Genomic DNA, 12,500 nt, shown 5'->3' on the forward strand with positions numbered 1-12,500 from the left:
GTTTCTTTTAGAGGGGGAGGGCAGGGTGGGGGGGGACAGATCGCTTTTACATTACGCTACGCACACATACACACACACAAAAAAAACGGGACACAAGTTGCATTTCCAGTCAAAGTTGCTTCTAAATAGCGATGGCCCTGTCCTCTTTTTGATTTGTTGTTGTTTCAATTTTGGAAATTTTGTTTTTTACCTCACATCTCTGTCGCTGCCATTTTCCCCCGAGATAGCTCCGATCTTTATTTGTGAGCAAAGAGGTTAATTCCTCCGGGACGCTGCATAAGGTCCCGTGTTAATTTTGTTGATCTTGCCAGCGGTGTTCCTCCAGGAGGTCTGAGCTTGTCGGCCTAGACGCCTCTGCATGATGAGGAAAGCCCTTGTTTCTCTGTATATTGCACGCTTTGTTACGGTAGGCCTGTGTGAGGCTAGAGACTGAGCCCAAAAGTAAGTGGCGACTCTGGGAGGACCGTGTTCCTCAAACCCATCGAAGCTGCACTTGGACTAAACATCCTCGGCATAAACCTGAGCTACTCTTGGCGCCCTGACCAGGTAAGAACTGTAAGATTGTTTCCTTTTCAGAGCGACACGAGGAGCTTCAAACTGATCTGCCACAAAGAATTTGAGATTTTGAGATCCACTTTTCTGTTTGACCTTCGAGCGATCTCTTGTGCTTCAATGCTTTTGAGAAACTGAAACCAAGACCTCCTCTAGGAACCTGGCAAACAATGGATACAGCCACGTAGAAGGAAGACTGAGGTGGCACTTTGAGGTATGACGGGAGGACTGAGCGGATGCACAAACACAGGATCAGATTTTAAAACTGGTCTGTGCCCGTTTTCCAAAAGGCTGATCATGGTAGCCCAGAGAAACACAATGGGACTAAGATCATATTAACCTTAAGACACTTGAGGGAAACAGAACTCGAACTGTTCCAGCTGTTAAAATGACGACCGAGGACAATAGTGATTTGAATTCAGATCTTCTGTTCTTACAGCTGATTGATGGTTTTTATTGAAAAGCTTAGAACAAAACTAAAGTCATCCACTAATCGCACATAAGGATCATTTAGTTGCAGGGAACCTTGAAAAGTATAAGCAGCCGCCACCACGACACGTCTTTGTCATGATACTTAAATGAGTGAAAGCTGCTTATGCCAGTCTGTTGATGTTACTTCTCCTTATGTGGCTACTAAGTGTGTCTTTATGGCCGGGGTTCAGCCTAAACTCTGGGGAAAACAGGCAGGCAAAGAGGCAGAGTTTTAGGTGTGTAGTTTGGCTAGCTAGCTGTGGTTGAGAGACATAGAGTCAAACAGAGAGAGAGAGAGAAAGAGAGTTCGGAAACCGCTAACAGGGCTTATGAAGTGATCAGGGGGGTGTGGCCTGGAAAGCCCTGGAGACGGGGTTAATTTTCCTTATATGGAGGGAAGCACTTTCATCAGAGGAACCAGTGGGCGGAGCCTCCGGAACTGGGGTGATGGATGCAGGTGTGGTTGTGGCTGTGTTTACACCATAGCCCCGAAACTTGAGGTCTTTTTGTTTCCGTTGTGGATTCGTCTTTTTGACCGAAACGAACAGACTGGAGTCACAAAAAAAGGTACAACACTGCCCTCCAGTGGATGTACTACCAGTGAAACACCATTATACCTCTTTTCTTTCTACATGTGTGAAGTCAGGATTTCAGCAGGCTGGTGTAAACACAGCGTCTGAACTGAGCATGGCGGACGAGGACGCTGGAAGCTATGTTTCTCTTTCTCTCTGTTGTTGTCTCGGCCACGTAGAAAGAATAAAGACGGTGGCGATGGGAGGGTGGGGGGGTGGAGGTGAGGACGGGTGACATACTTTAGGGGATAAGCGAAAGTGGCAAAAAAGGACAGAGATCGAACTACTTGTCAACTTTGACGGGAATAGATATCTCAGTAGATTTATACATAGACATGCAAGTCATTTTTTCTCTCTTTGAATTATTTACAATAATTACATAACACAAAGAATCCAGTTTCAGTTTGACAAAATTGCGAGCATTCAATATTCAATATTACTATTATTTATGATAACATAACTCCTTTGTACTTCTTTAAATCATTGCTATTATAGAATCGTCATAACCTCCCTTTTTAAAAGTTTTTATGTTTGATCACTTTGTGTGAAGCCGTTCGTTCTCCATCTGGGTTTTTGCAAATATTTTACTGCATTTTATTTGTCATTTATGGTAATAATAATAATAATAATAATAATAATAATAACAATAATAATGATAATAACAATGTTATTTAAGTGTCTTTCCTACTTGCTATGGCGGAGACCATGTGGGTGTGGTCTATCTTCATGGACCCTCCCCTGACCCCTCCCACCCCTCCCACTAGGGAAAAAAAACACTGATACAACCAAATACTGTCTCGTACGATGAGAGTGCAGAAAGACATATGGGTGGAGCATCAAATAAATCATCAGAAACAACAAGTAATATCAAGTCGCAGCTGCTACTGCTGACAAGAGCAGATCGAAGCCACAACATACGTTTTCATTTTATCATCATCCAGAGCAGGGCACTGAACAGGTTTTGGTTTTTGAAAATTGTTTCAGGAAGACAAAAATCATCGTAGAGAAGAGTTTAATCGTCCGACAGTGGAGGAACAAAAGAGCGTGACCGACTTGAGTCCCTCACAGTCTCTGAACTTGGTGTCTGTTGCGTACAAACTTGGAAGACAGACACCTGTCTGCAGACGTCGTGCTGCTGGTTCACATTGAAAAACTCATCTGCAGAAATAACTGCGGAGCGTGTTGCGTCCACACACATTTGTGACCCAAGAACTACAGGAACTATGAGTCAGTTTCAGTACGTGTGTGAAACAACACACTAAGTTACTTCCACACGCAGGCTAATGGCTAACAGCTAATGGTAAGTCAATCTTTGGAGTCTTGGTGTCGCACCCAAACTCTCTGCGGATGATTTTTTCCTGCTTTCCGTACCCCGCTCTGACAGAAACTGTACACAGCCAATAGAAGCAGTAATGGCTACGCAGTATGTTGATGCAAGATTTATATATATTCTCGCCTATATATGTGACTTCATTGACAAGGCTGCAGTCCTTTGTCACGCACAGGGAAATGCTCACTGTAGGTTTAGTGGTGCTAGCTAGTTAGCTAACTAGCAAGTACTGGACTCTAGGTGACAGTGGTTTGTCACTCCTCAATTTCTTCTCAGTCACAGTAAAAGATTCATTATCTCTATTGTGTATACACAACAACAATTTGGAAGCACAATCATATAATTATAACATCTACAGGAAGTGCCAATTTCCTAGCTTTGTGTCAACCCTCTGAATCACCACCAACATCTCCAATTATTGATGTAATTAGAATTGTGCTCATTGACGGCTCAGTCTTGTGACATTGGAACTAACATGGAGAAGTGAATAAATACAAAGGGTAGCATAACTTGCCCCTACATAGCTGTTAACAGCTAGCCAGCTATCTTTTTCTTTGAATTTCCAGATTTAATATACATTTTTATCAAGTGTATGGTTGTGTGTACAGTTTGGTGCAGCAGAGGTAAAGAGTCAAACAGCAGAAAATAATTGAGCAGTGACTTGCAGTCATGATGATCATAATGAGGAGAATTACCACAAAGCATTGTTAGCTAGCGCTGCTTCATCGTAATTTGCCTGACTGTTATTTTTGGGACTGTGGAGGGGAGTTGCAGGAGAAGAGGCTTTGGTTGGTTGTTTGGCTTTGACCCATCAGCCATGAAACTTTGTGACTAACTAGCTAGCAAAACCTTCAGACCTGCAGCTGAGCACTGCTCCTGTAACGTGAACACACAGACTGGTAAACAAGCTGTACATAAAATAATGACACCAAAATAACAAGAATAACAGCAATTAATAAATAGAATAAGAAAGCACCACCATTGTCTCCGTATATGCCTCAAGTGGAGGACAAGCGTACATATGCTAATTTATTTCACAGATGATTATGCGTCATATTTTTCCACTAATCAGACCACAAACTAACATCTACAGGTGGAAAGGAAAGGAAAGGGGGGTGGAGGCAGACATCGTTGTTGTGGCATGAGATAACTATTGGAAAGGTTTGTCGGTTTGATTGGTGGACAGACCAACATGCAGTGAGGGCTGGTGGTTGGCGTGTTTTTTCTGGAGGGGGGGGGGCTTTTGTCTTTATACTTATGGTAGCATTTGATGTTTTTTTAATTATGTTTTTTCACTATTTCTGACGAACATCTTTGTGTAAACTTGACTCGCGTTGTGCTCTTTGATATTAGCGGCAAACATTTTGAGAACACATGAGGAGAGGGCAAAAAACGCTTTGGTTTGAATCTTAATAAATATAATAACAATAACAGTGATCATGGCGTCCATTAATATGTCTGATCTCTAATCTCTTCCCTTTCTCAAAAAAAAAAGTGGAATTTGTCAAACAGCTGCAACCCGTGGACCTATACGATCGGATGCTCTGCACATCAAAACAAACTCGTGCTGCTCCGACACAAACAAACACACACACTCGCACATTTATGCACCAATCTTGTGTCACTGATGAGGAAGGGAGGCATGCTGCACACACACAAGGCTGGGTAGAGGGGTGACGGGAGTTTAGCCCACAGGTTGAGGTTTTCAGACTTACAACAATAATCAACGTTGGCGGGGACAATTCCTCCACAAAAACACAACACAAATGCAACTGTGGAAGTAAATCTGCACAGAGATCAGGTGATAACAGTGGGGTGTGACCTAGCGGGAGGTTTGGAGGTCAACATCAGGGGTTGGGGGAAAGCTGTACGACTGACGTCGATGGCAGCACATTTGAAAATTTAGCCGTTCATGTTTAAACATCAACCCACTCCTTCAACTAAACACTTTAAAAATCCAGTTTCTGCTCCAACAATATGTTACAAACAAAGCACAGGTCGACACGTAATGTCAACATGTGTTCAACTTTTAGATAAATAAAAATAACGCAGACTAAGTAAGAACGAGTAGTCAGCTAACGTGCCAACCAAAGACAGGTCCGATGAGCGGTAAAGTGCACAACATGGAGGGCAGGTCGGGGGTGGGGTACAAAAAACACCATCATGCAAACTCCACAACGCTTTTGCATGCCTTTTTTATTATTATTATTATCATTATTACAGACGACAGGATGGGTGGGGTCTGCTGGGGAAGGGAAGGGGCAGACGCCCAATCCTCAACGTCGTCTTTTTGTACAGTCAAACTACAACAACACAAATGGGAAGAGGGAGGACAAAAGGACAGGGGACCGAATACTTGGACAAACCTCCTAAGCTTCATCAAGTTGGTTCATCAACCGTAACCTTAATGCCTTTATGGTTTTGTGATGTTTGTCCGTGTTTTCTTTCCCAGGAGGATGGAGGCGGGGCCTGATGGATGATGGCTGCCACACAGGAACAGGAACTTTACAGAAAACACACATACACACACACACACACACACACACAGCAAAGAAACATCAGTGTTAACAAGCTGGCTGGTGCTACGACGGCATCCTCACATCGCTGATTCTCATCCACCGCAATCACCACCATCGCAAGACTACCGCAACGACCGTGACGTCACCTTGACAACCATCAACCAACAAGAACATGTAATTGAATTAAATATTGTGTGGCTGACTTTATGATGCAAGTGAAGAACAAATCACTGTGATTGGTGGAAGTAAAACGCATTGACTCTGAAAACAGGTAAGTCAGTTTTGCTTTGCCGATTTAGCGATTCCCTAAATACATGTCTGAAATTTCCGAAATAAAGCAGAGCTCTAAAATAGTCCAAGGACACCTGGGAAATGTAGTAAAGATAAGCATACTTTGGGTTTGATTTACAGGAGGGAACAATATTTGATATTTAATCCATCTGTGGACAGATTTGATGTTTGCACTACAGTCTAAAAATGGTAAAACCACCTATAAACCACTCATGAAGACAGAATGTAGCCATAAACACTGACAACACAACAGCAGAGAAAAGTGCTAAATTATTCTAAATCTACTGACAATTCATCTGAACAAACATCTACTGGACTTCGCTGCTTGGAGGGGTTGGGGCTGTTTGCTAAGCTTTGGTGGACACAGATGTTTTGGTCTCGGGAAGTCAAGGAATAGAATAAAAATTCCCACCTCCTCTCCTCTCCAAACTCGACTAGATAGCATTATAGACGTAGCTAACAGCGCTAACTACTAGGACTCCCAAAAGAACACAACATAGCAACGACTACTTCCTCATGTCTACACATTGCCCTGGCAGCCAGAAGTATTGTTAGCCATGACAAAGCAGCTAACTTGATGCTAAGTATCATTAGTCATGTCGTGGCTGCGGTGCTGGCTAATGATACTTGTCAAACGCCACATCATGCTAGCTTCTTCTCAGAGCGGAAACTTCCAGAACAATAGAGTTGCAAAGTGACTTTTTATCAAAGGCGTTTTCTAACACACTTGGAAAGAGAGTTTTTGAAGCCAGAAAATGCGCGTAAACTTTTACAAAACAACTCCGTCCATTTCACAACTCTACAGCTTTTAAACTCAGGTCAGAATCTAGACATAGTAAGCTAGTTAGCTAACACTTTTCCTGTTGAATGAAACTGAACTATAACAAACTGGCTTTATTGCTTTGAGTGTAGTGTAGGCTGATTGTGTGGAGTTTAAGGTGGTATTAATGGTTGTTGTTACCCTGACAGTGACTGTGGGGCAGGATCGTCCAGTGTAGGCCTCAACAGAAGTAGATGAACCTCCGTATCACAGAGCCTGAACACAGAGGAACCTCCCTCCTTAAAGCTCCTCTGACTACAGCAGGAGGGAGTCGTAATACTGTGTAGTAGATTTCAACACACCCATGTATCCAGGTTGGGGCAACACACACATTTGTGTTACGTCTCAACACAGAACCACATTATCAGCAATGAAACAAAACATGCTTTTACAACATACAGCTTGAAATGTAACGCACATGTATGTTCTCCCAATCTGGAGTAGTGTTGAGGTGAACACATCACTCAGATCACTGTCATAACTAATCCTTTATTTCTTTTGCCAAGTTATGATTTGCTTATTTTAAATTAGCATCTTCTTTTCTAAAAAGAAGTCCTGTTAGCTTAATGCTAAAGCAATCTGATGTACAGATTCAACATTTTAAAATGACAAAATGTAATTTACTTTCTGTGTATTGCTGTGTCCAAATGCTTTACTGCTGTTCAAATTTAACTAGTTTGACAAAAAAAAATCTTACTGGCTAGTTACCTTACTAGCCTTTTCTGAAACTGCATCTTTATGTTAAGATTATGTTTTGTCAAAGAGCGACCTTTTAACTCGATCCATCTTATTTCTTAAATCTTTCCCCAACACTGGTCTGGACACATGGAAAGTGTCTTTAACATTAAAAAAAAGACCAGAAAACTTGCAATCAGTCTCCAACAAGCAGCTTCTACACGATCTACACGTAACACGAGCTAACTCTACAGCATGCTAAGCGACACACTCTAACACTAGCATTGGCATGATGTGTAACACAGGAAAGTTAAAAGTGTGTGTGTTAAGGGGGAAATTTCCATAGTGTATGTATAAAGCGTTACATATATACATGAGGTGTTCATGCGTGTGCTGTGTTGTGAATGTATGTGAATGTGTGTGTCACATGTTCCACCTTCCACGGAGGAAACCCACCAATAGGAAAAGCTTCTCCTGTTCAGTAGCACCTGTGTAACTCAGGCATTCAGATGGTGTGGATTCAATATCACAGTCCCCATACACACACACACACACACACACACACACACACACACACACACACACACACACACACACACTCTCAGGAGGAGATGGAGGGATGCAGGGAGCAAACAGGCAAATGCATCAAACCATACAGACTAAACAGTAACCACTAAATGAGGAGGCCGATACGTCACGGGACACGTCACGCACACACTAAAACGGCAGCACCACGGAACAACGAAGCAACAAACATTTCCCTTTAAAAAACAGAACAGGAAAAATAGAACCGCGACACTCAGGTCACCGGGGAACGCCAGCGCCTTCAGTGTTTCTACGTTTTCTGTGCATCTGGTTTGTTGTCTGGCTTGTTTGTAAGTTTTATCATGTTGCATTTTACTTTTCTTCTTTACTTTTTAATGTGTTCTCTTCATTTTTTAGAATCTTCCGGAAGAACAGTCATGACAGCTTGGAGATGACACCCGGCCTCGACTACCATATTTCTACAGCGATCAGTGTGATGAGCCTTTTGGTGCAGTAAGGTGAACCCCTGATCCTCATTGGCTACCTTGGGGGGGGGGGTTGGGGGGTGGGGGAGGGGGCACAGGACAAGTCTTCTTCCTCTTATCTAAACTGCATAGATTGACTGTCTGTCTCCTCCCACCCTCCTTTAAACCCTCCTCCTCCTGGCCCCGCTCTTTCCCACCATTCACCTGTCAGTCAAACATCACATGTTCTACCACTGGCCAATTGAATTCAGCAGGAAAACCAAAGGCCTTCCCTCCCCCTGCTCTTTGGTTGGATAGGTGTGACTAGAAGGGGAGGTTGTTGTCTTGGAAACCTGCCACATTACAATCCCCCCCCCCCCCCCCCCCGCATGGTGTTTTCCCAATCAATCAGCTGGCTGTGAAAGCATCTTAAAGGGCGGGGTGTCACGCTCTTTCCTTTTATAAATGGTGTGTGGCAGGTCGGGCTAATTTAAAAGGCTGACTGAGGTGAATGACAGGAGTTATCAACCAATGAGGGATGGTCTAAAGAGGTGGGCTGAGCCAACGGTGAGGTCGGTCCCTCCCACCCATGAACAAGGGGACAAAGTTGGTTCTACCAAAGCCGGAGGGTGCTGGTCCTGCGGGACAGCATACCGGAACATCTCAGGGTTACTGACGGCATTCCGGAACCTCCCTCTGTTCTTGTGCGGAGTTCTAGCGTTCCGGAATGTTCCGATAGAGAAGATTTTTCCTTCATTTAACTGGGAAGCTGAGCACATTTATTTACAACGTATCCTGTGGCATTCGAGAGCGTGCTCAGCTCCAGAATCTCTACCAGGAGATAAAGGTAAGGAAGGAACAAACGAATAAAGCTCTGGCTCTGGAATGCTGGTCCTGCAGAACGCACCCAGCGGCAGTCAGCATCACTGCCCTCGGAGACTCCCGAAAAACGAAAGAAACGGTTAAAAAATAAGAAAAAAGGCAAAACAGTCAAACAAACAAACAAACAAGTAAATGTCATATTATAGGTCATAATTTTTTACAGGTAGCTAACCCATGTGTTGCTTCATATGTTCATACATTTACATGTACATCTGTAATAAATAGTAGATTTATTTGTATCCTCTTTTTGTATATGTTATGTATTTAAGTCAGCTATAATGTGATGGCGTTTTTATTGTTTTTTTCTTTGCTTTTTGAACCCCACCCAACCCCGTGGTGTTTCCTCTTATCTGTAATTGGACTGTTATCTCTTCCTAGCTGATTGGTTATCTGTCTTGCATTTGTGTTTCAAGTTTTTGTGTTGTTGTTGTCATTGGTGTTTCTTTTCTCTGCTGGCTGTCGGTCGGACGGTTGGTCAGTGTCGGTCGTCACAGCGGCAGGTGGCGGAGCGTCTTAGAAGCCCAGTGTGCCGCCGATGGTCGACGCCAGGACCACGCCCAGGATGACGCAGCAGATGATGATCATGATCTTCTTCTGCAGGGCGACAGGTTAGACACACGCAGGTCGGTGACCACAACATAGAAACCTTGAAATCACAATAGATGTTGAGTATATGAGTGTATATTGTTCTGTCTACACATTGTTCATGCTCACACAATATCATCTCTGAATTTATCAGACAAGTTTTACAAAGATCAGTCTAACTTCATCCCGCCGTTAGCCGCACAGCAACAGTCTGAAGTTCTTTGATTGTATGTTTATTGCAGTGTTTTCTGGGAGTCGTAGTCGACTGCTCTTCTTCATGTCTCTCCGATGAGCACGTTACCTTGCGAGCCTGGCTCTGGTATTTGACGGCCTTCTTGGTGTCAGATACGGCACGTTCCACGTAGTCGACAGAGTGCTCCACGTTGTACTCAATTCTGTCAATCATCTCTCCCTGGCAACAAATACACACATCACACAGTTTAACATGTGATACCCCAAACAATATGTTAACATGTAGACACACCTCCTGTCACGTCCTGTACCTGGCTCTCCACCAGCATGGCCATGTCCACAAACATGTCGTGCAGCTCACGGATGCTGTTTTCCAGCTTGATGATCTCGGTGTGTCGGGTCTCGATCTCATTCAGGGCCTGCTTGGTCATTTGAGAGTCCATTTTGATCTGCGGGAGAGGACGGGTTTAAATACAACATTATTTTACCACAACTGTTTGAAATTAAAGCGAAAAGCAGCTAAAACCCCACGACAAACGATTATTCATATCTATTCATATATTTGCTATAAATGATTAGATTCCTGAATTATGGCTATTATGAGGTATGTAATTCTTTTAATATTAAAATGGTTCAGTTTAGAACAAATTATGAATCTTTCAATTTTTAGGAAATTCTAAAGACCTGACATGAAACATGGACTTTATGTAAAAACATTATGACCCTGGTGCTATTCAACAAAAATGAATATAATTAATTATTATAATTAAATGGCCGTAAATTCAGACCATGACCTGTGACCTCCGGGTTCTGCCGGAGTCTGACTCACTTACCTGCTTACAGAGCAACACCTGCTGGAAACCTTGTTCCTACTGACCTCACTGGTTGAAGTCACAGTGTACCCGTCAGTACACTGTGACATCACAGGTGGGTGTGGTTTCGACTCGGTGAAATGACTTCCAGCTCAGTGTTCAATTACAGAGCTGACCACAACATCAGGTCACATGACACTCCAGTCATGTTACCTCAAGGCCCTGGCAAATATGTGAGCTTTTATTTTGAAGGAGCTGAAGATAATGTGAAGTGACTCCTTCAAAATAAAAGCTCCTGCGTCTCTCCCATCATTCCCTCTGAAGCCAGTGACAAAGGCCGCATTCACTTGATGTCTCAGCGCACCCCGTGGCGATTCTGCCTCCCGGTACTAAATGAGGATTATTATGGGATGCAGAATGGCTCAGAATAAAGTGACCCATGGCTACGGGCTCAGGTGCGGTGCTTACATCATCGGTGAAGATGGCCAGCTTGCCACTCTCCAACATGTCCTCTAGCTCCTCGTTGGTGGTGGTTCTCCCAGCTGCAGAGAGAAACAGAGACAGAGCTGAGACACCTGTACATTCACCTGAGTCACATGGTACGAGTGTGTGTTGTGTCGTTGTTGTGGTGTGTTGCCTGTTGCGTTCCGTGTTCCATTTCGTGTTGCAGTGCATGTTGTGTTGCGTTACGTTGCGTGTTGCGTTGCGTGTTGCGTTGCGTGTTGCGTTGCGTGTTGTAGGACTCACTGATCTCCAGCTGTCTCTGGATGCGGTCCTTGCAGCGGTCGCGGTACTTGGACTGCGTGGTGTTGTACTCGGTCATCACCTCCACAAACTTACGTGACAGCGTCGAGTGCTGCAGGACGACAACCGAGGAGGAGGAGGAGGAAGAGGAGGAGGAAGAGGGGGAGAAAGAGGAGGAGGAGGAGGAGAAGGAAGAGGAGGAAGAAGAGGAGGTGTTCATGTGAAGAGTCTGGTTTTATTTACAGATTTCTGTTGATAGAAACAGCAGATATTAGATTTACATTTCTAATGACATGAATTTTACTAATAATTCAGATCAGCTGTGTTGATCAATATTTCAATTATTATGTATCATTATTGTTACACCACCCAGCAGTATGTAAAGTAGTTCAAATGAGCTCCACCTTTACATGCATCAGTAATGATGATACACACACACACACACACACACACACATACACACACACACACACACACAGCTCTGTGGTTGTGTAATGTTGTGTTGCAGCTGTGAGGAGGAGCTGCAGTTCTCCTCTCTTCCACCAGGAGGCAGCAGGGAGCAGCTGATGGGGGGAGGGGGGCACAGCAGCCAATGACAGAGCAGAATACTGCAGGGTGAAACCAGGATGGGAGGGGCTGCAGAGGCGAGGGGAGCTCAGAGAACAGACACAAAGTGATGGGTGATCAACAGTGATTGATTAATAATTATGGTGATTGATGATCAGGCACCACCTACCAAAATAAAAGTAGAATATGGGAAAATATATATAATGTGCACAGAAATACAAAATAAAACTGAAAAATTCTTCCTCATAAATAAAGTCTGTTTAAACACAAACAAATAAAACTGATTCATAAATAATTAAGTGGCGTTTGAAAAGTTTCCGTCGTACTTTTCACAAACTACAAATAATAAACAAAATAACTGTAATCCATGTTTTTATTTTTACTCGTTATATTAATAACATGAATGTTTTTTTGGAGAACTTTCTGTCTAACTAGTGATGTGGTAACTGTCACCATGGCAACACTGAGTCTCCTCCTCCATCTGTTCTTGTCTCACCTG

General features: G+C 43.4%; 1 protein-coding gene across 1 annotated transcript in view; it reads right to left on the bottom strand.

Moving 5' to 3' along the window:
* Nucleotides 1–8,593: 8,593 nt before the first annotated feature.
* The window catches only part of stx1b (syntaxin 1B), a 20,947-nt gene continuing 17,040 nt past the window's right edge, over nucleotides 8,594–12,500 (bottom strand). The window contains exons 7-12 of the mRNA XM_023425442.2: nucleotides 12,498–12,500; nucleotides 11,438–11,546; nucleotides 11,159–11,232; nucleotides 10,190–10,327; nucleotides 9,988–10,098; nucleotides 8,594–9,695 (exon numbers count right to left, since the gene is read on the bottom strand). The exon at nucleotides 12,498–12,500 is cut by the window's right edge and continues 71 nt beyond it. Of these exons, the coding sequence (XP_023281210.2) occupies nucleotides 9,615–9,695; nucleotides 9,988–10,098; nucleotides 10,190–10,327; nucleotides 11,159–11,232; nucleotides 11,438–11,546; nucleotides 12,498–12,500 (516 nt within the window). The 3' untranslated portion in view covers nucleotides 8,594–9,614. The remainder of the gene's footprint in view (nucleotides 9,696–9,987; nucleotides 10,099–10,189; nucleotides 10,328–11,158; nucleotides 11,233–11,437; nucleotides 11,547–12,497) is intronic.

Source organism: Seriola lalandi, unplaced genomic scaffold, assembly GCF_002814215.2.
Source record: "Seriola lalandi dorsalis isolate HSWRI2012SDOR001 ecotype SW California unplaced genomic scaffold, Sedor1 jcf7180002054779, whole genome shotgun sequence".
In the NCBI taxonomy this organism is placed as follows: Eukaryota; Metazoa; Chordata; class Actinopteri; order Carangiformes; family Carangidae; genus Seriola; species Seriola lalandi.